We start from the raw sequence: 23,817 nt of genomic DNA, 5'->3' as shown, positions 1-23,817 counted from the left end.
AGAGTCAGTTAAATCTTTTTTGTCCCATTTTGCCTCAGGAAAAGCTGCCTAATAATTACGCACACCTTGATATAGGGTGTTGATCTCCTTCGGCCACACCCTCTCTCATTACACATCTTCTTATATATGCTTAAATCCAATAAGCATTGAAGTTTATACACCTTAGAGTTGGACAATATGTATAAAAATTATGATTTGGTCAAAATACTCACTTGCCCAATTGTGCATGTCGACAACTGGAGGAAATGTTTCAATACAATGATGGTGTTATCACATGCATGCTCAACAGACCTTTAAAAATCCAACTTTTTTCCCGAATTAATTTTTAAACGGTGTATAGCCAGCATTAGATTGAGGCGGAGCTATAATCCAATAGATCTGTACTCTAATTGGTCATGAAGCCAAAAAGGAATCATTTAATTTACTCGGTTCTCTCCACAAACTCTTACAAAGGTTATTGTGTTTTATGCATTATAAAAAGTACCTTGTCCTCCAACTGCTTAATTAAAGTAGCCACTGGGACCTCTGGAGAAGTCTCGGGTAACTCGAAAGCTTTTCTGATCAGCTCTAGCTCGTATAGGACTTGTGGATCTGTAGGCTCAGAATCAGGAATGCTGTGCAGATTTAGGATTCTGGCTGCTTCCAGCTCTGTGCTTAGGAAAACTGAAGAAAACCAGGCGTTTAAAAAGAAAAACAAAAAAACACAAAAACAAAAAAAGAGTTTACATCCCAAAAATACTTTAAAAGTGTTAAAAGGCCAACTATACAACTAATTTTTTTTCTATAAACGTTCCTTTGCCCCCTTCCTTCAATCTAACCTGCACAAAAAAAAAAAAAAAAAGGGAAGGATCTGTGTACTTTTTTAAATCTGGTCCAATCATGTGATCCAGGAGCTCTAGCTCCCATGTGTAAGGGACTGCTCACAAGAGCTGTGGAATTCCTCGAGCCATGACATCACCCATAGCACATCTGCTGTTGGCACCCCTCCTCTCCCCTGCAATAGAACCTCACTGACAACACAGGGGAGCCAGAGCGGTTAGATCACCTGACCAGACCAGACTACAATAGTAAGTACACAGACCAATTTAAACAGAGTATGCAGGATAGGGAAGGGGGGGGGGGGGTCTTTAAAAAGAAATAATCATACTTACCTATGTGGATGCAGCATTGGTCCAATGTTACATTTGTCCCCCATCGGCTCGAAGGGTGAGGACTCAGCAGTCACATGACCACTGATCACAGAATTCTCAGTCGCTCTGAGGAGAGGGAGAGACCGACCTTATCCGATGTGGACACCGATATGGCTGCTGCAAAGTGGAAGCACGCAATGTGCACAGACACAACCTTAAGTTTGTGTGCGAGAAGGTAGCAGAGATCAGGGCATGGGGAGGTGACAGTCAGGTGATTTGGTGGAAAGCTTCTCTTGCACGTAAAGAACATACTGCAGCTTCCAGTCTTGCTCCCCCCCTCCTCACAGGATTTCACCCAGGGCAGTAGCCTTTTCTGCCCACCTCTCCTCCCGGCCCTGCAAGCAACAGATGGATGGGGACCCGTTCCCCATCCATCTAGCGGATCAGATGACAGATGTAAAATGGTCAAGCTGTCCGTTTACATCCATCTGCCCCATAGAGAACAGCAGGCTGTGTCCATGTCCACTGAACCCCACTGAGCAAGCGGATCCGCTTGGGGGGGCCCCATGTCATATTTGAGCAATAGCAAGAGGTTTTACGCACACACTCCCGGCTGCAAATGTGTGTGAATGCTACAGGCCAGCTGTTGACTTCAGATGAAAGCAAGCACTTCATGGATCCCATGCGACACCTCTCCCTTCTACTATGTATCCTGGGACCAGCAGGGTGGGTGTTCCCAGATAGAGAGGAAGACCAGAAAACTTATGTTTGCTGATCTTCCCTAGCTAGTAAGAACCTCAATGTTGACTTTGTCACTTCTGAATTCTGCAGTCACTTATCCTGGCTGCTGTGGATGGGGTGATGCTAATGGAGCACAATCGGCACTCCAATAGCTTCAGTGGTGTGCATGTAGGATTTCAAACAACTGCCAGTGTATTTTCTGGGTCTGCAGGCTATTATCACAACAGTTAATGTCAAAGTGCATGCAGCTACAATCAGGAAGAGACAGCACCAATTCAACCACTGAACATATAGGCAAAGAGATTCGGCCATGGACTACTGAATCAAAAAGATGTTTGGCCACAGAAGCAGTAGATATGTTTGGTGGAAACAGAAGACAGCATTTCAGGAGAACCTCATACCAACCAAAGCATGGCTTTAGGTCCTCAGGAGCTTGCAGTCATGAAGTAAACTATAAATTCTGCATCATATAAAAAGTGGAAGATGTAAAAGCTCTCTGTTCAAAACTTGAAGTTGAATTGGAAAAGGATCAGCATGATAACCATGCAAAAGCACATTAACATTAGCAAATCCACCAGGAAATGGCTCAAGGTAAAGAACAATCTTCTGAAATTTTAATATTACAAATACATTTTAAACACTAGCCATTTTTACCAAGAAGCTGCAGGCAGTTGGAAGAACTGTAGAGTCTGGAGGTAACATTTCCAGTGGTCAGGGATGAGTATGGACAGTGGAGCTCGTTCATCACACCACTTATTTCCAGCTGAAAGGTCTCCGAATCAGTCGGGCCTGGGGAGGTAATGGACTGTATTAGAGAGAGAAGAAAACAAGAAAACCCTGTGAATTCTCTTTCCCATCCTGAGCCAATAATCCCATACACAGAAATTGTGCATTTAAACTACAGGCATTACAAAAAAAAAAATTCCATAAAAAAATAAATAAATCAAACAACTGCACTTTAGTTACATTTCTTTAAAAACCATAATGTCCTTATGATATTACCTTGTGATGCAAGTGTGATTAATATTTGCAGTTTGTTTTTTTTATTTCACATGCCTTTATCAGGTTTAGATTTTTGGCAGTGTTTAGCTGTCATAAAGAGAGGTATTCCGGTAAGTAATGCGTATGCTTCCCAGATCGCTTTTTCCTGCATTTAAATGTTCCTGCTATAAAGCGAATCTCCATGTTTTATTTAAAATTAAATAGTTTTTTTCCCCACCACGCTGGTCCAAACTAACCATTTACTTCAACAGCTGCAGCAGCTGTGTGTGCTGTATAAACTGTACAATGCATCCAGAAAGTATTCACAGCGCTTAACTTTTGTCACATTTTGTTATGTTACAGCCTTATTCCAAAATGTATTAAACTAATTTTTTTCCTCAACATTCTACAAAACAATACCTCATAATGACAATGTGAATGAAGTTTGTTTTCAAATCTTTGCAATTTATTAAAAATAATTTAAAAAAAAAAACACATGTACCTAAGTATTCCCAGCCTTTGCTCAATACTTTGTTGAAGCCCCTTTAGCACCAATTACAGCCTCAAGTAGTTTTGAGTATGATGCTACAAGCTTGGCACACCTATAATTGGGCAATTTCTCCCATTCTTCTTTGCAGTGTCTCTTAAGCTCCATCAGGTTGGATGGGGATCATCAGTGCACAGCCATTATCAGATCTCTCCAGAGATGTTCAAATCGGATTCAAGTTTGGGTTCTGGCTGGGCCGCTCCAGGACATTCACAGAGTTGGCCCGTTGCCCGTCCTTTGTTACGTAGGCTGTGTGCTTAGGGTCTTTGTCCTGTTGAAAGATGAACTATCACCCCAGTCTAAGGTCCAGAGCGCTGTGGAACAGGTTTTCATCAAGGATGTCTCTGTAAATTGCTGCATTCATCTTTCCTTTGATTCTGACTTGTCTCCCAGTTCCTGCCACTGAAAACCATCCCTACAGCGTGATGCTGCCACCACCACCATGCTTCACTGTAAGGATAGTATTGGCCAGGTGGTGGGCGATACCTGGTTTCCTCCAGACATGACGCTTGGCATTCAGGCCAAAGAGTTCAATCTTTGTTTCATCAGACCAGAGAGTTTCGTTTCACATCGTCTGAGAGTCCCTCGGGTGCTTTTTGGCACACTCCAGGCGGGCTGCCATTTGCCTTTTTACTGAGGAGTGGCTTCCTGTTTGGCCACTCTACCATACAGGCCTGATTGGTGGAGTGCTGCAGAGATGGTTCTTTTCGAAGGTTCTCCTCTCTCTCCCCAGAGAAACACTGAAGCTCTTTTAAGAGTGATCATCGGGTGCTTGGTTACCTCCCTGGTTAAGGCCCTTCTCTCTCAATCGCTCATTTTGGCCGAGCGGCCTGCTCTAGGAAGATTCCTGGTGGTTCCAAACTTCTTCCATTTACAGATGATGGAGGCCACTGCTCACTGGGACCTTCAATGCTGCAGACATTTTTCTGTACCCTTCCCCAGATCTGTGCCTTGATACAATCCTGTCTCGGAGGTCTACATACAATTCCTTGGAGTTCAAGGCTTGGTTGTGCTCGGACATGCACTGTTAACTGTGGGACCTTATATAGACAGGTTTATGCCTTTCCTAATCATGTCCAATCAACTGAATTTCCCAAAGGTGCACTCCAATCAAGTTGTGGAAACATCTCAAGGATGATCAGTGGGAACAGGATGCACCAGAGCTCAATTTTGAGTGTCATGGCAAAAGCTGTGAATACTTACTATATGTACTTGTACACGTGTTCCGTTTTTTATTTTTAATTGCAAAGATTTAAAAATTAACTTTTTTCACGATGTCATTATGGCGTAGTTTGTAGAATGCTGAGAAAAAAATTAATTTAATCCATTTTGGAATAAGGCGGTAACATAAAATGTGGCAAAAGTTAAGCGCTGTGAATACTTTCTGGATGCACTGTATGTGTCCTCAGCTTCATATAGTATACAACACTGTGTTCCACCAGCAGGATGAGAACTTCCTTTTCGGAACAAAATCAAGTCAAACTAAGCACTGTTCTGCCATTCAAGGGAAGTTTTTTTTTTATCTCTCTGCCTGGAACAATTAGAGGCAGCTTTGCATTGTATTCATTTGTAGTATACAAAGCATCCTCTGAATGGATGAGCAGTGCTAAGCCCGACTCAATTTTTGTTCCAGGAGAGGGGCAGGAAGTTCTTAGTTCCAAGTTTATCCAAATGAACCACTAAGTTTTTTTTTTTTTTAAACACACTACATAAAGATCAACTTTAAAGCCCTCTCTAAGCACAGCTAAACTGACTGCACCAACATACATGTAAAGACCCAGTGTAAATGGCACCATTAAAATATTACATGCATTTGTACATACACTGCTCCAAACAATTAAAGGAACACCTTTTAAATTAGAGTATAGCATCAAGTCAATTAAACTCCTGGGATATTGATCTGGCCAGTTAAGTAGCAGAGGTTTTTTTTTGGTTTTTTTTTTTAATTTAAATATTTTATTACTTTTCAATATTTCCATTTAACATCCATAACTAATCATATTATTCAAATATACAAAAACATTACCATTTAAAAAATCCCCCCCTCCCCTCTCCCCCTCAGGCTCCATATTCTTCCATGTTCTCTTCTATCCATCTCTTTTTCTTTCTCAATTTCCTCCTGATCTCTCTTCCATTATATGGTTTTCGATACACCTAGCATTTTTCTTGAAGTAATTTTATCTTCCTCTATATGGCAGAGTTCCTCCATCTTATATACATAATCTACTCTACTTATCCAGTCCTTTATTTACGGTACTTCTTGTTTTTGCCAGAATTTAGGTAGGAGTCCCTTTGCCGCATTTATAAGGTGAAATATCACCATATTTTTACATTTTGCTACTGTGATCTCCGTTTTATGGAGTCAATATGTACCTGGTTCTGTCGGGACACTAACCCCTATAATCTCCTATATTTTGTGTATTATTTCACCCCAGTACTTCTATATCTTAGGACACTCCCACCAAATATATATCATTGTGCCTTCTCTCTCACGTCCCCTCTAACATAAGGGCGATTTATCGATTTGTATTCCCTGTGCCACACTAGGTGTAATGTACCACCTAACTAAACACTTCTAATTAATTTCTACCACCTTCATGTCTACATCCCCATATGCCAATCTATATATTTTCTCTCTCTGCTGCTCATCTAGTACAATTTCCAAATCCCTGTCCCACTTTTTCATATCCGGGGAGTTGGAGCGATTCCTGATTCTACAGTGAGGATTTTTATAAATAAAAGTACCGTTTTTGTATCCCTCTTCTAATGTACAATTGTTCAAATGGGTTAAAATCTGCCACGGTCCTAAGGGACTTGGAGAGTGTTACTACAAAAGTGTCTTAGTTGAAAATAATGCCACTCATCTAACCTTGAGAACAACTCCTTTTTTTTTTTGTAGCTCCTTAAAAAGGAGCATATTTCTTCCCCTTTCAATATATCTTAACTGTGCATCATCTTTTTTTTTTATCCATTTACGTGAGATATTTTCTCTTTCTCACCAATGGCATCAGTATAGTATTAAACTCCCACCCCTTTTGCTTCTGAATTATATCCCAAACGCTAATTACATTTTGTGTGTAAGTGCTTGTGCGCTCTGCCATCTTACGATACTGGTGCCGTAACCATACCATCTTATTCAATTGTGTCCCGCTTAACATGTTTATATCCACCCAGCATTTCCTTAGTGAATGTGTCCAATCAAAAATACGTGACAATAACACAGAGTGGTAGTATCTCCTAAGATCCAGCACGTTTAGTCCCCCGCTCCCCTTATCTCTACATAATACTTCATAACTTATTCTCTGTCTTTTATTCTTCCAGATAAATCTCAATATCAATTTTTTAACTATCTTAAATAGATTCCCAGGAGCTGTATAGGTAGCATATGGAATTTATATAACATTTTCGGGACAATTACCATTTTTACCAAATGTATTCGTCCGATCCAAGATATAGGTCCTACCGCTAATCTCCTTAATTTCGTTTATTAATGGGATATAGGTTATTTTATACAAATTCTTTGGAGGAGGGGGTCAATTTTATTCCCAAATACTTTTGTTCTTTTTCCCTCCATTGAAAAGGGAATTCTCTATACAGAGCATCACTTTCAGTTGTCGAAACACTGATATTTAAAAACTCAGATTTTACCTTATTCATTTTTAAATATGACTGCTCTCCATAGTATTTCATTATTTTCCTCAGATTAGGTAGCGTCAGTCTGGGATTAACCACATAAAATAGCATATCATCAGCATATGCTACTTTATGTTCCGTCTCCCCTATCTTTATTCCACTCATGTCTGTACTATTCCTAATCATTGCCAAGAGGTTCCAGAGACAAAACAAAACCAGTAACGGTGAAAGTGGACATCCTTGTCTTATCCCATTATACATCCTGAAGAACCCCGACAACAAACCATTGACCTTTACTGCTGCCGACGGTCGACTGTATAATTTTCTTATCCACGCTCTCATTTTGGGACCAATTCCCAGCTCTTCCAACGTTCCTAACAAAGTCCCAATCTACCCTGTCAAAAGCTTTCTCGTCTACTGATAGTATCAGGACAGGAAGTTTTTCCTTATTACTTTTTTGAATGTGGAGTAATGACCTCAGCCCATTATCTCTACCCTCACTTCCAGGGACAAACCCCACCTGATCTAGGTGGATCCAGTCCAGCATTAGGTCTTTCAACCTACTTGCCAAGACCTTTTTGTATAATTTAGTATCTGTATTTAACAGAGAGATGAGTCTATAACTAGCACATGGAGTTCAATCTTTCCCCTCTTTCTGGATGATTGTAAAATGGGCTTGCAATGATTCCTCCCTCATTTCCGCCCCCTCTCCCAAAAGTTCATATACAAGCCCAGTTTAGGGACTAGTTGTTCCTATAATTTTTTTTAGACTACCTCACGGTATACCCATCTGGCCCCAGGCTCTTCCCTGTCACTGTACGTTTTACTGCCACATGAATTTCCTTTTGCGATATCTGTTTTTTTCCAGGCCTATTAATCATTCCTCTTCCACTCTTGGTAGTCCCGCCTCTTTCAAATACATCGGTCTCTTTGTAGTTCTTACTTCTTCCCCCTCTTAACTGTTTCGGTTTATCATATGATTGACTATAATATTTTTTAAATACATTAGCCATATCAGTGGTTGAATAGACCATTGTTCCATCATCTCCTTTGATCTTCTCGATGCAATTCCTTTACTTCTTATTTCTCAAAGCTCTCATTAATTATTTACCCGGTCTATTCCCCCACGGATATCTCTCTTTTGCCATCATATTAAAATGTTCTCGTTTCTTCTTCCATTAAGTTATATAATTCCTCTCTATTGTTTGTAATATTCTGCTATATCCCTTTTGTTATTCTCTTCTTATGTAGCTGTTCGAATTCATATAGTTCTCTTATAATCATATTGATTTTCTTTTGCAGTTTCTTTTTCTTCTTTACTCAAATTGCTATCAAAATTCCCCTGATATATGCTTTATGTGCTTCCCATATTGTAGCCATCGAACGTCCCTCAGTTTAATTTCTTTCAAAGTATTGTTCGACTTTATCTTTTATTTTTAATTCCGTCTCATGATCCTGAAGGAATGTCTCATTTAATTTCCATGTATTTCTTTTATCCTGCTCTCTTCCCTATCTTAATTTCATTGTGAAAGGTGCATGGTTTGATATAGTTGTAACTTCTATATTTGTTTTAACCACCAACTCCATTAGTCTATGTTCTACCAGTATGTAATCTAATCTAGAGTAAGTCGCATGAACCTGAGAGTAGAACGTATAGTCTATCTCTAGGATGCTTCACCCTCCAAGCATTCAAAAGCTGACATTGAAATAAAACTTTCCGCACATATTTCAATTGTCTATCTTTCTCTCTGTGCCCATGCAACATTGTGTCAATCTGAGTAACCATGCAGAAATTGAAGTCTCCTGTCACAATCAAAACACCCGTTTTGAAATCCATCAACCTTCTCAAAAAACACCTTTCAAATAAGTCAATAGGTCTCTGTTTGGACAGTAAATATTTGCCAGTATACACTCTGTTTCTTGTAATCTCCCTTTCAAAAATAAGAATCGTTCCTCGGGATCAATCACCTTATCTTTCAATTTAAATCTTACATGCTTTGCAATACCAATTGCCACGCCTTTAGCACGTCATATTGGAGAATCTGCATAGTACCAGGTTGGGTAGCAACTAGAGTAAAGTTTTATATTTGTTTCCTGTGATCAATGGGTTTCTTGTAAGAACGCTACTATAATAGATCGTTGTTGCAGTTCTATGAGAATGTAAAGTCTTTTCCCTGGGCTATTCAGCCCTTTAACATTATAGGTCATAAAACAAACTTTCCTCCATTTCTGATGTATAAATATTTTTTCTTGACATAGATATCATCATCATCATCCCTCCAGAGGAACCCGGGGCTAACTCCAACACATTTCCCCCTCCCTTCCCCCTCATATAGCTACCCATTCCCCATCCCTCTACCCTCCCTAACCCCCGTTAGGCTTTTAACTTGCCTACGAATCATCTGTGGTCCTAATCCCACCATCGATTCAACACTATGGTGGGGCTCCGATCACACACACACACCTCTCTAGTCTGCATTCTTAAAACCCCGCCCTCGTTTCCAAGCATCTTTCCCACATCCCGCCTTTCTAGGAGAGCTGGAGGGGTAAGAGGGAGAAAAAAAAAAAAAAAAACCCACACACCCCTCGCCTCTCAGTCCCCCCTCCCCCTCCTCCTATTTTACCTCTGAGGTCTTTTCCCACTAGGGGCTGGCTGCCAGCTCTCATTTTCAGTTGCCCAAGTCTCATTTACTCCTTCCTACCAAACTGCGATATCTATTTTCTGTAGTTCAAGTCTCTCAGATCTTCCGGAAACCGCAATCTTGCAGAACGACCATTTTCATCCAATCAAACATTCTGGGAATCCCCAGCTGTATCAAACATTTTGCTTTCTCATCTGTTCAGATAATGGTTTCAATATTATCCTTCTCATCAGAGTTTCCACTGATATATCTGCGAAAATCTGTAGGCTTACTTCTCCGTATTTTATTATGGATCTTCCTTTTATCTTCTTCCAGAGCTCCTCTTTATAATTATGGAATCGTAAACCGCATCCCTTGAGTTTCCATTTCTACTTTCTTGGAATTGTCCAATTCTATGCACTCTATCAATCTTAAGAAGTTCTGTTGCTGGTCAATCCATTATTGTATTAAGCATTTTTACCATTTTTTCCGTCAGATCTTCCCCTTGTAAAATCTCAGGCGGGCCTCTTATTCTCAGATTGCACCTTCCATCTCTATTTTCCTGATCTTCCAGTTTATATAGCAGATTCCTTTGTGCTTTTCGCACTTCTGTTTTTCCAATTTTGTTATAACTTGGGTATGTTTATCCAATTTCTCCTCGGTTTCCTCCACCCTTGACAATATTTCCCCAGATCCTTGTGTATTTCCGCAGTCTCCTGTTTTATAGATCTTTCCAAGATCTTAAACATTTCTGCTATTTCTGCTTTGGTAGGCATATGTGAGGTCTTCTCTTGTTCTTTGGAATTCTCAATAGCCACTACATTTTCTAGATCTTCCGCTTCTATATTTTGACTAGTATTAGATATTACCAGAGACAGAGACAATCACCAATTGTATTTTTCCATCTCCCTTCTTCCACTTATTTCTTGTTGCCTCTCTGGGGTTTGTCCCTCTAAGTTTTTTTCTTGTGAGGGTATATATCTTTTTGATAGAACTTGTTTGGGATGTTTTTGCCCCTCCCCTCTTTGCCGCTTTAAATTTTCATGATGGTATTATAATTTTCTATTTTTTCCTGGCTAAGGGGTTACTTCTATGGAGTAAATTAGGGTTATGGCTCAAAAGGAGATAATGTCCCTTTAATTTTTTCCTTCTTCCTTCTCCTTTCTACTCCGGTCCCGACTAGGGGTCTTCTGGTTCTCTCTTTTCTCTCCACCTCTCGTGTCTCTGTGATGACTTCCTCTTCTGAACCCCTTGGGTGACCCCCCCAATAAACTTTAAATACAAGTCCACCTTTAGATTTCAAGTTTTTTTAACTCACCGTCCCCTGTAGCTCCTCGTGTACCTCCTTCACATTACCTTCTTCCACTGCAGTGGCTAAAGATAGGTTTCCTCTTACCAAATCAATCAGGCTGTCAGAAGAGTCCCTCAACAGCAGTAAGCTATTGGGGAGGGGGGGGGGGGGTCACCTCTCTGGGGTTTCACAGAATCCTGGGCAGGCTTGCAGTGAAGCGGTCCGATTCTCCACTGTGCCGGACCAGCCAGCGTCTGTCTCCCACACTCTTCCGCAGAGGCCACGTGACCGCCCGGTGTCCACCGTTCCGGCCCCAGGCAGGTTCCACCTATCCTCCGGTCAGCTGACACTTCTTGCTGCATCCTCCGCCACCATCAAGGGAGCACACCCCAGCCAGACTCACCCCCCCCCAGGCAGTTCTGCGCCCCAGGTGTCTCACAATCTCCTGGGCATCACTTTTTGCGGGACGCCAGGAACGCCTGGTGTCTGAGAGCTCTCACATTGAGCTCTCAGTCGGCACCATATTCAGGCCCCAGCAGAGGGGGTTGTTAATCAGTTTTAGCTGCTTTGGTGTTAATGAAATTAACAGGTGCACTGGATGGGCAACAATGAGATGACCCCCAAAACAGGAATGGTCACTGACATTTTTTTCCTACTCATCTTTTAGGACTGTTTTTCACTAGTTTTGCATTTGGCTAGGGTCAGTGTCACTACTGGTAGTATGAGGTGACACCTGGACCCTACAGGAGGTAGCACAGGCAGTCCAAATCTTTCAGGATGGCACATCAATACGTGCCATTGCCAAACGGTTTGCGGTGTCTCCCAGTACAGTCTCAAGAGCATGGAAGAGATTTCAGGAGACAGGTAGTTACTCTAGGAGAACTGGACAGGGCTGTAGAAGGTCCTTAACCAATCAGCAGGACCGGTATCTGCTCCTTTGTGCAAGGAGGAACAGGATGAGCACTGCCAGAGCCCTACAAAATGACCTCCAGCAGACCACTGGCGTGAATGTCACTGACCAAACAATGAGAAACAGACTTTATGAGAGTGTTCTAAGGGCCTGACTTCCTCTAGTGGGCCCTGTGGTCACTGCCTGGCACCACAGAGCTCAATTGGCTTTTTGCCATTGAACACAAGAATTAGCAGGTCAGCCACTGGCGCCCTGAGCTATTCACAGGTGAGAGAAGATTCACCCTGAGCACATGTGAAAGGGTCTGGAGAAGCCATAGAGAATGTTATGCTGCCTGTAACATCGTTCAGTAAGATCGTTTTGATGGTGGGTCAGTGATGGTCTGGGGATGCACAGACCTCTACAGGCTAGACAATGGCACCCTGACTGCCATTAGGTATCGTGATGAAATCCTTGGACCTATTGTCAGACCCTATGCTGGTGCAGTGGGTCCTGGGTTCCTCATGGTGCATGACAATGCCCAGCCTCATGTGGCAAGAGTATGCAGGCAGTTTCTGGAGGATGAAGGCATTTATACCATTGAATGGCCCCCATGCTCACCTGACCTAAATCCAATAGAACACCTCAGGGATATCATGCTTCAGTCTATCCGATGCCACCAGGTTGCACCTCAGACTGTCTAGGAGCTCAGTAATGCCCTGGTCCAGATCTGTGAGCAAATAACCCAGGACACCATCTGTTGTCTCATTAGGAGCATGCTTCGACATTGTCAGGCATGCATACAAGCACGTGGGGGCCATACAAACTACTGAGTACCATTTTGAGTTGCTGCAAAGAAATTTCAGCAAAAATGGACTAGCGTGCTATATCATTTTTTTTCACTTTGATTTTCGGGGTGTCTTTGAATTTAGTCCTCTGTAAGTTGATAATTTTCATTTCCATCAAACGATGGGGCATCCTTATGTTCCTAACATTACCCAGTCCATATCAGTATATACATCCAGCATGATATTTTTCCCCATTTAGATCTGATGTCATGGTGTGACTTCAGTTCCAGGTAGCCTTTATCCAGTCATGATCCCTGGTGTCTGTGGAAGCCCCTAAATGTATAGAGTGAGCCCTTGACTGCCTAGTATCTAAAACACCATACACCTAAACAACGTTCCCCATTTTGTGATAAAAAAAAGTGAACGTAAGGAAATCCAGTAGCATACATCCACTCCTAAAAGTCTGACAAATGTTATAATCATTCTCTATTCAAACCAAAACTACAAAACAAAACAAAAATTTTGGCTATTCATATACTTTAGCTGCTAGTTAGGAGGTGACGCAAAATGGGCATAAAGACACCGATATATGTAAATGGCTCTTACCTTCAGTAGGGCTGACATTTTCCACTAGATAAGACACAGATTTTAGTTCTGACACAAGCCACACACAGAGTGCGGTAAACTGCTGACATGCAGCTCCTAACTCACAGGAATCCAGCAGAGCATCTTCATCAGACAAAGGTCCCGTGTATCTAACATGAAGAAAAGAGCAAGTTAATAACTGCAGTATTTCTAATGAAGATTCTCTTTCCACAAAAGCGCATTGTCAGTGATAAGTCTGTCTTCAGGGTCTACCCCCCAGCAAGCTATATTCTCTGACCAGCGCTCATTCTCCACCTCCGGGTATGGGAGAGCATGTGACCTCCATGTGCCAATGCTTGAGCTCCGAATGGCTAATCACCATAGTCTGTGACAACATCCACCTGATGGACACTTGCAGTGAGGAGGTGGCAAGAGAGCATGGATCTGTAAGGATACCTTCCTGTTGAGGTGAGCCAACTACCACTGTGGGCACAGAACAAATTAGCAGGGCCTCTTCAAAGAATAAGCAGAATAGATTTTTGTCTACAGAGGAAAACTTACTTTAATCATGCAGTATTTCCATCCACTTGTTACAGGTGTAATGATCAGCCCCCAGAATGTGCCTTTATGGCTGTCTGACTGGTCACCCTACTTGCTCACATCCATTGCCAGTCCTGTATTCAACATGGTGTTGGAGGACACATTCACATTCCAGCATTGGAGATAAGAGGACTCTCTGTATTAGATCCTCTTAGACAAAAAAATAATTATATTCTGAATATGCTGGGATCAGATATTTTTTGGGCTAGCCAAGAGTTACAAAGCAGAACTCCACCCAAAAGGGGAATTTACTCTTGTCTACTTCCCCCCACCCAGCAGTTTTTGGGAGGAGGGTTTGGGTGCCTGGTTTTGACAGTTACCCACTCCCACTTCCGGGTCAGATCGCTGTGGCGATCTGAGCTGGAACTTCATTATTAACCCGTCAACCCCCCATCCCCTGCAACCTTCTGGAACACTTCTCAGATCCCAGAAGACTGCAGCTCATTCAAAAAGCGCAGTGCCGCTCATGCATGCGCAGTAGGAAACCAGCTTCACTTCCAGTTTCCCCTACTTAAAGTGTCAGCACTAGCACCCAAAGCCGATTAAAAAATTGGCTCGGGTGAGAACATTGCTGGACCCACGGGCCCTTATATTAAAAAAGTCAGCAGCTACAATATTTGTAGCTGCTGAATTCATTTTTAGAGTTATGGTGGCAGTGCAGTGGTACCGATAACGCGGAAGAGTGTGCAAAACGTTAGATTTGTTATGGAAGGAACACCATCTAAAAGCTGCTCTAAAAAGTTTTCATAAGGTCTATAGAAACCTTTTCCCACCTCTTTTCAAACTAACATTGTTAGTAAAAAATATCACCAAAAGAAAGCTTTGTTTGTCCGATTACCAGCATAAGCTATGTCACTACAGGGCACTGTTGGGGACAAGGAATCAGTCACACCTAGAATCATCAGATACCAGTGGTGCTTGTAACTCTTCAAAAGCGTAAAGACTTCACTCACTGCCTGGTGCAATAGTTAATATTTAACATGGCTGTGGGTGAAAGGAATCAGCCTATTTCTGTAGCCCCTGTCCTCGTTATTAACATCTAGAAATGGAGGAATTATACAAAATGGATGCCACTTAATAAAACATATTTCCTTACAGTAGGTGTGTGAATTTTGTTTACTGTAGCGACCGGGCTGCTTTTAATAGACTACAGGGATGCTTGGTATGCAAGTTAAGTACAGTGCAGTCAAAGTATTCAGACCCCTGTTACTTTTTTTCCCCAATGTTATGTTGCAGCCTGATACAACAGTTGTTTAAATTCACTTTTTCTCTTATTATTCTACACTCAGTACCCCATAAGGACAAAGTGAAAACAGAATTTTAGAAAGGTTTGCAAAATGTAAGAAAGAGGAAAAACTGAAATCGCATCGGTACGATTATTTAGTCCCTTTGCAACAACACTTGAAATTTAGCTCAGGTGCCTCCCATTTAACTTGAACATTGCAGAGATGTTTCTGCGCCTTGATTGCAGTCCACCTATGGTAAATTAAATTGATTGGACACGATTTAGAAAGGCACACACCTCTCTATAAAAAGCTTCACAGGTGACCATGCATACTGTATCAGAGCAAAAGCCTTGAGGTTAGACAGGATTATTGCAAGGCACAGATCTGGGGAAGCCTACAAACACACACACTGAAGGTTCCCAAGAGCACAGTGGCCTCTATAAGGGGAGATGGTCGCCCAGCCAAACAGAAATCAGGGGAGAAGGGTCTTCGTAAGAGAGGTGGCTATGGTCGGAAGTACAAAACACGTGAAAGCCCACTTGAAGTTTCACACACACACACACACACACACGTCTGGTCTGATGAAACCAAGACTGAACTGTTTGGACTCAATTCTAAAACTTTATGTCTGGAGGAAACCAGCCACTGTTCATCACCTGTCCAATACCATCCCAACAGTGAAGCATGGTGGTGGCAGCATCATGCTGTGCGGGTGTTTTTCAGCAGCAGGGACTGGGAGACTGGTCAGGGTTGAGGGAAAGCTGAATGGAGCAAAGTACAGAGATATCCTCAATGAAAACCTGTTTTACAGAGCTTAGGATCTCAGTCTGAGCCGAAGGTTCACCTTCCAACATGACAATGATCCTAAGAACACAGCCTAGACAACACAGGAGAGGCTTAGGGAAAGCTCGGAATGTCCTAGAGTGGCCCAGTCCAGGTGTGCAAAGCTTGTTGTGTCATACCGAAAAAAATTCAAGGCTGTAATTGCTGCAATAATTTAAATAACTGTAGTATCAGGCTGCAACATAACATTTTAAAATGGGAAGGGGGTCTGAATACTTTATGAAGGCACTGTGTATATTTACTGACACAGATGCTTGGTATGCAAGTAAAAATAAGAGCACACCCCAGATAGCATACAGTTGCATTCATGGAATAGTCAAGTTTCATGCACACCAAAAAACACAGCTAAAAAGGTTTGCAATGCCAGTGATTTTATTATGGGTTTGTATCAGTGCTATTCTCCTACTGGTACACCATGAGACAGTGTGTGCTTTAGGAGCTGAGTCATAGCCTTATTACATTGATAGGGCAGAGATTATGGAGTAAACAGGTCGATCATAATGCAGTGGGTTCCTGCTGATAATGGGAATAGACTGTGCTCAGAAACAGGGTATTTTAGTTCTAGGAACATATACTATAATATTTTAATTATATTTGGATATATTACTGACAGTTTATCTGAACTAAAAAAAACCCTCTCTCTCTCTTTCTAGTTTTAGACAGAGTAGGTAAAGATTAAAATGCCTGTAGGGGTGTTTACTGATATCTAGGACTCCACTGGAGAGATGTATCTAGAGACACATTTAGAGATTTACAGCAGGGGTCTCCAATCTTTCTAAACAAAGGGCCAGTTTATGCTCCTTCAAACTTTAGGGGGGGCGGACTGTGGCCAGTGGGAGAAGAAAATGCCCTGGCATCAGTGGGAATAAACCGTGCCCTGTAGTTGGTGTCAATAGGAGGAATAGTGCCCCGTCCTTGGTGTCAAAAGGAGGAATAGTGCCCCATTGTCTATGTCAGTGGGAGAAACTATGGCACACTGCTGCTTGCAGTGGGAGGAATAATGCCTCGAGGGCTGGATGAAAGCAAGCAAAGGGTCACATCTGTCCCCAGGGCCGCAGCTTGGAGACCACTGATTCAGAGATCCACACAAACATTGTCACTTCTGTATCTACTTCATCTGCAGGTCAAAAAAGGAGATGCTGTCAAGTACAGCAACCCAATGATAAAATAAAAAATACCTAACCTCCAAAAGAAAAAAAAAAACCCTTAGTTTACCCGTAATTAATTCCCCTTGCTCCTTCAACCGTTATTTTCCTGCTGCTTGTTTCTTTACCATCACTATGTAAACCTTTTTTGTTTGTTAATGTTTTGTGTCCAAAAAAAAAACAAAACATTATTTTTTTTAATAAATTACATTTTTAAATAGCCTTGCAATCAATCCTTTAGTGTCACATTGAACAAGAAAGAAAAGTATAGAATTAAAAAAGCTTTACACAAATTTGTATTCTAATTCTAAAATAATTTCAAAATTTTTCAAAAAAAAAAAAAACACATACCACACACACAGAACAGTGCTCCTGTGTGAATCAAACATGTTGATAAACACACCACACCAAGGAGCACTGAATTGCACTACTTGGCTGTAGAGCTGCAAGACATTGATAACAGGAGTCTTGCAGTGGGACTGGACAATTTTCAATAAAGAGGAACTCTACCCCATGTCTCTTTTTTTCATGATTAGCACAAAGACAGGAAAACAACACTCACCAGCCCAGTAAATCCAGCAGTATCCTGCTTTGATCCACCACTCAGCTGCCACAAGCCGATTCTTCTGACGCCATCTTCCTCGGACATCATTGGGAGCCAGCTGCCTCTTTCTAGTTCCCCAGGTAGCCCCCTGATGACACTCTGCCAGGTCCACCCTCTCCATCTGCTGTGTAGGATCCAAAACCTCTTGGGATAGGTGTTGTGCATATCCCAGGAGGCTTGAGCAGGGTCCACACTATTCTTACTAAATTTATTTTTCCTTTTAGTGTGACGGTGCACTTTAAAGTATTTGTGTAAGTTTTATTTTGGCTAGTATACAAGTTGCTTTAAAAAACAACCTCTTTGTAAACCAACCCCTTTTGTCATAACAGTGTGGGCTAACTTTTTTTTTGGTCCATCAACACAGCTTCCTCTATAAAAAAAAAAAAAAAAGGGGGGGGGGGGTTACAAACTATAGTTTGCTCCTAGGTAAATATCTGCACTAAAGCCACATACACACGGACCTAATTTTGCCTGAAATCAGCCAGTACAGTAGACACCAGCTGACATTTGGCCTGTGTGTACAGGTCATTGTTTGACAGAAGCCAATCTCTGAGCCAGCTTCTGTCAAAACAAGCTTGCTGGAAAACCAGCAGCAGATCAGCATCCGATCAGTGATCTCAGCCAATAACTGTGAGAGCTGACCAGTGTACACAGGGGCGGTTCCCGTCAGAACACAATAGTTCAGCAGGGAGATTGCTGTACTAACATCACGTCATTAGTACAGAAACTTCCTGAAAGCTCCTCAGCCCAACTTACCGTGTGTACCAGGCTTAACACGATCGCATTGTGGATAGGCCCAAAACTGACTGCAGTCCCACTCATTGTGCATGAATACACATTGTAGCAGTTTGTTCCAACTACACTTCTGAATTGCTCCTTGAGGGGGGGGTTCACATATGGAAGACTTATTTCAGTGGGAACGATCATTATACCATAGCATGTACTGAGCAAACCACATAAGGTAAAGAACGCTCACAATCGTGAAAGAAAAAAACAAAACAAAAAAAAACAAAAACACACCCAAACAACCTACAGTCAGCATGTTAATGTGTAATTATCATCCTTTATCTTTTCAATGAACTGCAAATATATTATGAAGAAAATCCCATCTTTAGTTAAATTTCCTCGGTTTCTCGCCTGAGTGAATCCTAATTTGTGGGCATTTAAATTGTTGGCAAAGCCCATTTGCCACCACCCCGTGTAGTGTGCGCATGTGTAGATGTCATTCATACAGACAAGTCCAAGAAGTATCCCCGCAGCACACAATCAACACTGATGGTGCAGGAGCTCTGCTGTGATAGCACCTGTCTGGGTGATGTTTTTCTTTTAAGGGGACTGTAGCAAACAAACCCTCACTCTCTGCATACTTGGTGATGGCGCTCATCTCAGGGAAGCATCGGGTGCACGATAAACGTGCTGCTAGTTAAAGGCCAAGTTTATCTTTAGGGAAAAAAAAAATATATATATATATATATATATATATATATATATATATATATTTATTAAAAAATATTAAATGCACATATTTTTGCAGTGAAAAACAAGCGCATTACTTAACATTTTCACATAAGCCTGCAGAACACTGCACCCCTGATCAGTGGATCTCTTGTGCAGTGTCAGGATCCTGCATACACTGCCTACATCTCTGTGCCACCAATAACTATGCATGGGCTGTCAGTTTTAGAGCTGTAGGAAATGTCAAGTGACTATGAGGGCACTCATTGGTGCCACTGCCATCCACTGAAAACTACAAGTCATCTGCCACAGTGACAGATAAGACCTGTAGTTTCTTCATTTACAGATTCCTGTAAATTAATGGCATGGCTGGACAGGTGGAGCCCTGGCTAACCACACTGATTTTAAAATATGACAGCAGCTGCAAGGTAGAGGAACTTCCACCCACTGTTACAGGGGAATCCGTTGGGGGGAGAGGAGGGCAGGAACTGGAATTTTTTTTTTCCACAAGTTACACCCTCAATACAGGTGTAACATGTTCTAAAAAGGTGAACTTAGTCATTAAAGCCAACTCTGGGAAACTTAAAATGATCTCTTGCAGTGGGGCTGTGTGCCTGAATGTCAAAGGTTAATTGCTCATTTAAGTCTAGTCTTCATTGGCCTGAGGTTGAGCTTTGCAGTCACTTCTGCAGCAGCTGTTTTCCTACTGCAGGTCACAATCCTGCGCAATGTCCATTTGTCTCTTTCGGTTAGATGACCTTGTCGACCACACTTATACTTATCAGACGACATTTTCCCAGAAATGGTCGGCACAAGCAATTTGCTCTTTGAAGATCAGTAAGGTCTGACATGACTGTGTATTGCTAGCAGCGCACACAGTGAATGAGGAAAGTGAGGCTTCCCACTTGTTAGCTAGCGGTCTCATCCCACAGCAGAAGCAAAAGAATGTTACATCACTTCTGCTTTCAGCCTGAAACATGTTGTCACTTCACACCTGCAAATCATGTAGAGTTTCCATGTTTTGGTCTAACATACATGCATGCATACACACACACTATATTGCCAAAAGTATTGGGACACCTTTTAGATGCACATGAACTGTAATGGCATCCTTAGTCCGTAGGGTTCAATATTGAGTTGGCCCACCCATTGCAGATATAACAGCTTCAGCTCTTCTGGGAAGGCTGTCCACAAGGTTTAGGAGGGTGTCTATGGGAAGGTTTGACTGTTCTTCCAGAAGTGCATTTGTGAGGTCAGACACTGATGTCGGACGAGAAGCCCTGGCTCACAGTCTCCGCTGTAATTCATCCCAAAGGTGGTCTATGGGGTTGAGGTCAGGACTCTGTGCAGGCCAGTCATGTTCCTCCCCCCCAAACTCACTCATCCATGTCTTTATGGACCTTGCTTTGTGCACTGGTGTGCAGTCATGTTGGAACAGGAAGGGACCATCCCCCAAACTGTTCCCACAAAGTTGGGAGCATGAAATTGTCCAAAATGTCTTGTTATGCTGACGCCTTAAGAGTTCCCTTCACTGGAACTAGGGGGCCAAGCCCAGCCCCTGAAAAACAACCCCACACCAAAATCCCCCCTCCACCAAACTTTACACTTGGCACAATGCAGTCAGGTAAGTACCGTTCTCCTGGCAACTGCCAAACCCAGACATGTCCATCAGATTCCCAGACAGAGAAGCGTGATTGGCCAATCCAGAGAACATGTCTCCACTGCTCTAGAGTCCAGTGGCAGCGTGCTTTACACCACGGTATCCGACGCTTTGCATTGCGCTTGGTGATGTAAGGTTTGGATGAAACTGCTCAGCCATGGAAACCCATTCCATGAAGCTCTCTACTCACTGTTGTGCTAATCTAAAGTTTGGAGGTCTTTAGCTATTGACTCAGCAGACAGTTGGCGACTTCTGTGCACTGTGTGCTTCAGCATGCTCTGTCATTTTACGTGGCCTACCACTTGGTGGCTGAGTTGGTGGATTATTGCACAGGTGACAACCTATCACGGTTCCACACTTGGAGTCACTGAGCTCCTGATAGCGACCCATTCTTTCACAAATGTTTGTAGAAGCAGTCTGTATGCCTAGGTGATGATTTTATACACCTGTGGCCATGGAGGGGATTGGAACACCTGCATCACATGATCTAGAGGGCTGGCCCAATACTTTTGGCGATATAGTGTGTGTATGTATGTAGGTATATATATATACACATATTCAAAGTTCTAATACTCCATACATATATTGCCACACACAGTGTACAGGATAGCAGGCTGCCCACACTCACCCTAGCTCCCTGAGCAGCCCCGCCGCCTGTGTCAGTAATATCTTCCGGTATCTATCCTCTTCTCTCTCAGCCTCCATCTTTCTGTCAGACTTCTCTCACCCTATCACTTCCGCCTTATCTCCTAGTAACCGGCGCCGACGCACGTAATACACGTCAACGGGAGCCGCGGCCAATCAGAAGGCAGTGCCGTGTTCCCTATCAGGAGGAGAGTTGATGCACATTCTGGCCCCTCCCCCTGTACACAATGGGAGGAGATGGGTCTGAGTTCCCGTTAGCACGTCATGGCTGGCGGACTGTCCTCGGCGCAGGGACAGGAGGGAGGACAGCCAGGCATCTGAGGATTGGAAGTCCCTGAGTTTTTGTTGAATGGTAGAGGTCAGGATGGAAGAAGGAAAACCTGTAGATTGGGAACTATGGGGACTGGCAGTCCTGAGTCACTGGAAGACAATGAAACAATGACAATAAAGGAGAGCCCGGCCATGTGACCTGTCAAAGCAATCCCACCATTCATTATGAGCCATATGCAGAGACCACTTTGTGGGACGCCCACAGTCTTTACACTGCAACCTTTTTATGAATGGCGAGAAAAATAACGGCAGTGCGGGGAATTTATCGAAACTGGAGCAACCGTGCATGGCGGCCAATCAGCTTCTATCTTCAGCTTGTTCAGTTAGACTTTGAAAATGAAAGGCAGAAGTTGATTGGTTGCCATGCTCCGGATCCTGTCTGCAGCAGTTTTGATAAATTCCCCTCAATTTGAAGCAATACTGGTGTGCCCAGCGAATAGTGGGATCCATGCATAATGAAATACAGGCACCGGCTGTGGGGGACTACTAGGGTTGTCACCTCATCCTTTTAAAACCAAACACATATTAATTACACAGGTTCTGTGGCTGATAAAAGGGGAGCCCCACCCAAAAGGGATGTTCCGCTTTAAGCCTTTGTCCCCCACTCCCCATTAAGGATTGGCACCTTTGGGGAGCGGGGGGGTACTCAAATTGGAAAGGTACCTGCAAGACTACGGGGCCATTCACAAAGCGCAGTGCGTCTCGCACATGTGCAGTGGGCACCCACCTGTGAAGCCACAAGCTGTCACAGCTGGGTGCCCACAGTGAAGATGCCGGTGCCGTGGAGAAAAGACGGTCGGTGAAACCAACGGTGGTGAGGACAGGTAAGTGGCTGTATGTTAAAAGTCAGCAGCTACAGTTTTTGTCACTGCTGACTTTTATTTTTTTTTTGCAGGTGGAACTCTGCTTTACCCCCAGTTCACATATATGCGGCCGTGCGGGCCGCGTTTTGCGCGGGCACGGGAGCCCATTCATTTGAATGGACTCCCGTGCTCGTGACACGCAGAAGTCCCTGCACTTCTTTTGAAAACGCAGCCCGCATGGGAACCTCGGTTCCCAGTACGGTTGCGTTTTCCAGTGCAGGCGGGGTGCCATTAGAACTAATGGCACCCACCCACGGGTCCGCATTTCTCTGTGCGGGTGGTGCGGCTGCACAGATTTTCGTGCGGATCCGCAGTGGCACCACCCGCACAGATGTGAACCTAGGGTTTAAAGTGGTAGTTAAACTCAGTGTCTCATTTGTGTTAAATTAGCCTTATAACCTGTGTAATTAATATGTGTTCGGTTTTAAAGGGATGAGGTGGCAACCCTAGTGACTACCAAAGCTGCTGAATCAGCATGACAGACAACTAGCATTTTCAGCCAGGGTCATTGGCAACCTACATATACACTATATTGCCAAAAGTATTGGGACCCCCCTCCAAATCATTGGATTCAGCTGTTTCAATCCCCTCCATGGCCACAGGTGTTTAATATCAAGCCCCTAGGCATGCAGACTGCTTCTACAAACATTTGTGAAAGAATGGGTCGCTCTCAGGAGCTCAGTGAATTCAAGTGTGGTCCCGTGATAGGTTTCCACCTGTACAATAAGTCCATCCGTGACATTTCCTTGCTACTAAATATTCCACGGTCAACTGTTAGTGGTATTATAACAAAGTGGAAGCAACTGGAAATAACAGCAACTCAGCCACGAAGTGGTAGGCCACGTAAAATGACAGAGGGGGTTAGCGCACGCTGAAGTGCGCAGAAGTCACCAACTGTCTGCAGAGTCAATAGCTAAAGTCTTCCAAACTTCATGTGACCTTCAGATTAGCACAACAACAGTGTGTAGAGAGCTTCATGGAATTGGTTTCCATGACCGAGCAACTGCATCCAAGACTTACATCACCAAGTGCAATGCAAAGTTTCAGATGCATTGGTGTAAAGCATGCCGCCACTGGACTCGCCACTGGACTCTGGAGTGATGAATCACACTTCTCTGTCTGGCAATCCAATGGACGTGTGTGGGTTTGGCCATTGCAAGAAGAACAGTACTTGCCTGACTGCATTGTGCCAAGTGTAAAGTTTGGTGGAGTGTGTAGCAATCATGCATACAGAGATGGA

At 42.9% G+C, this 23,817-nt stretch overlaps 1 protein-coding gene across 3 annotated transcripts in view; it reads right to left on the bottom strand.

The window, feature by feature from the left end:
- The window catches only part of LOC149456958 (protein FAM98A-like), a 32,733-nt gene extending 11,214 nt beyond the window's left edge, over positions 1-21,519 (bottom strand). For 2 of the 3 annotated variants that reach the window (XM_089684247.1, XM_089684248.1), the window contains exons 1-4: positions 21,368-21,519; positions 13,228-13,376; positions 2,526-2,660; positions 485-663 (exon numbers count right to left, since the gene is read on the bottom strand). In XM_089684247.1, coding sequence (XP_089540373.1) covers positions 485-663; positions 2,526-2,660; positions 13,228-13,376; positions 21,368-21,444 — 540 coding nt within the window. In that variant the 5' untranslated portion in view covers positions 21,445-21,519. Of the gene's footprint in view, positions 1-484; positions 664-2,525; positions 2,677-13,227; positions 13,377-21,367 lie in introns of those variants that run through there. The other variant, XM_089684250.1, reaches the window with a different exon arrangement.
- Positions 21,520-23,817: the final 2,298 nt, after the last annotated feature.

This window comes from Staurois parvus, unplaced genomic scaffold (genome assembly GCF_062004578.1).
Source record: "Staurois parvus isolate SC_StPar_1 unplaced genomic scaffold, SC_StPar_1.0 ptg000340l, whole genome shotgun sequence".
In the NCBI taxonomy this organism is placed as follows: Eukaryota; Metazoa; Chordata; class Amphibia; order Anura; family Ranidae; genus Staurois; species Staurois parvus.
Note: the sequence above shows the minus strand (reverse complement) of the source record. Positions and strands in the feature narration are given on the sequence as shown.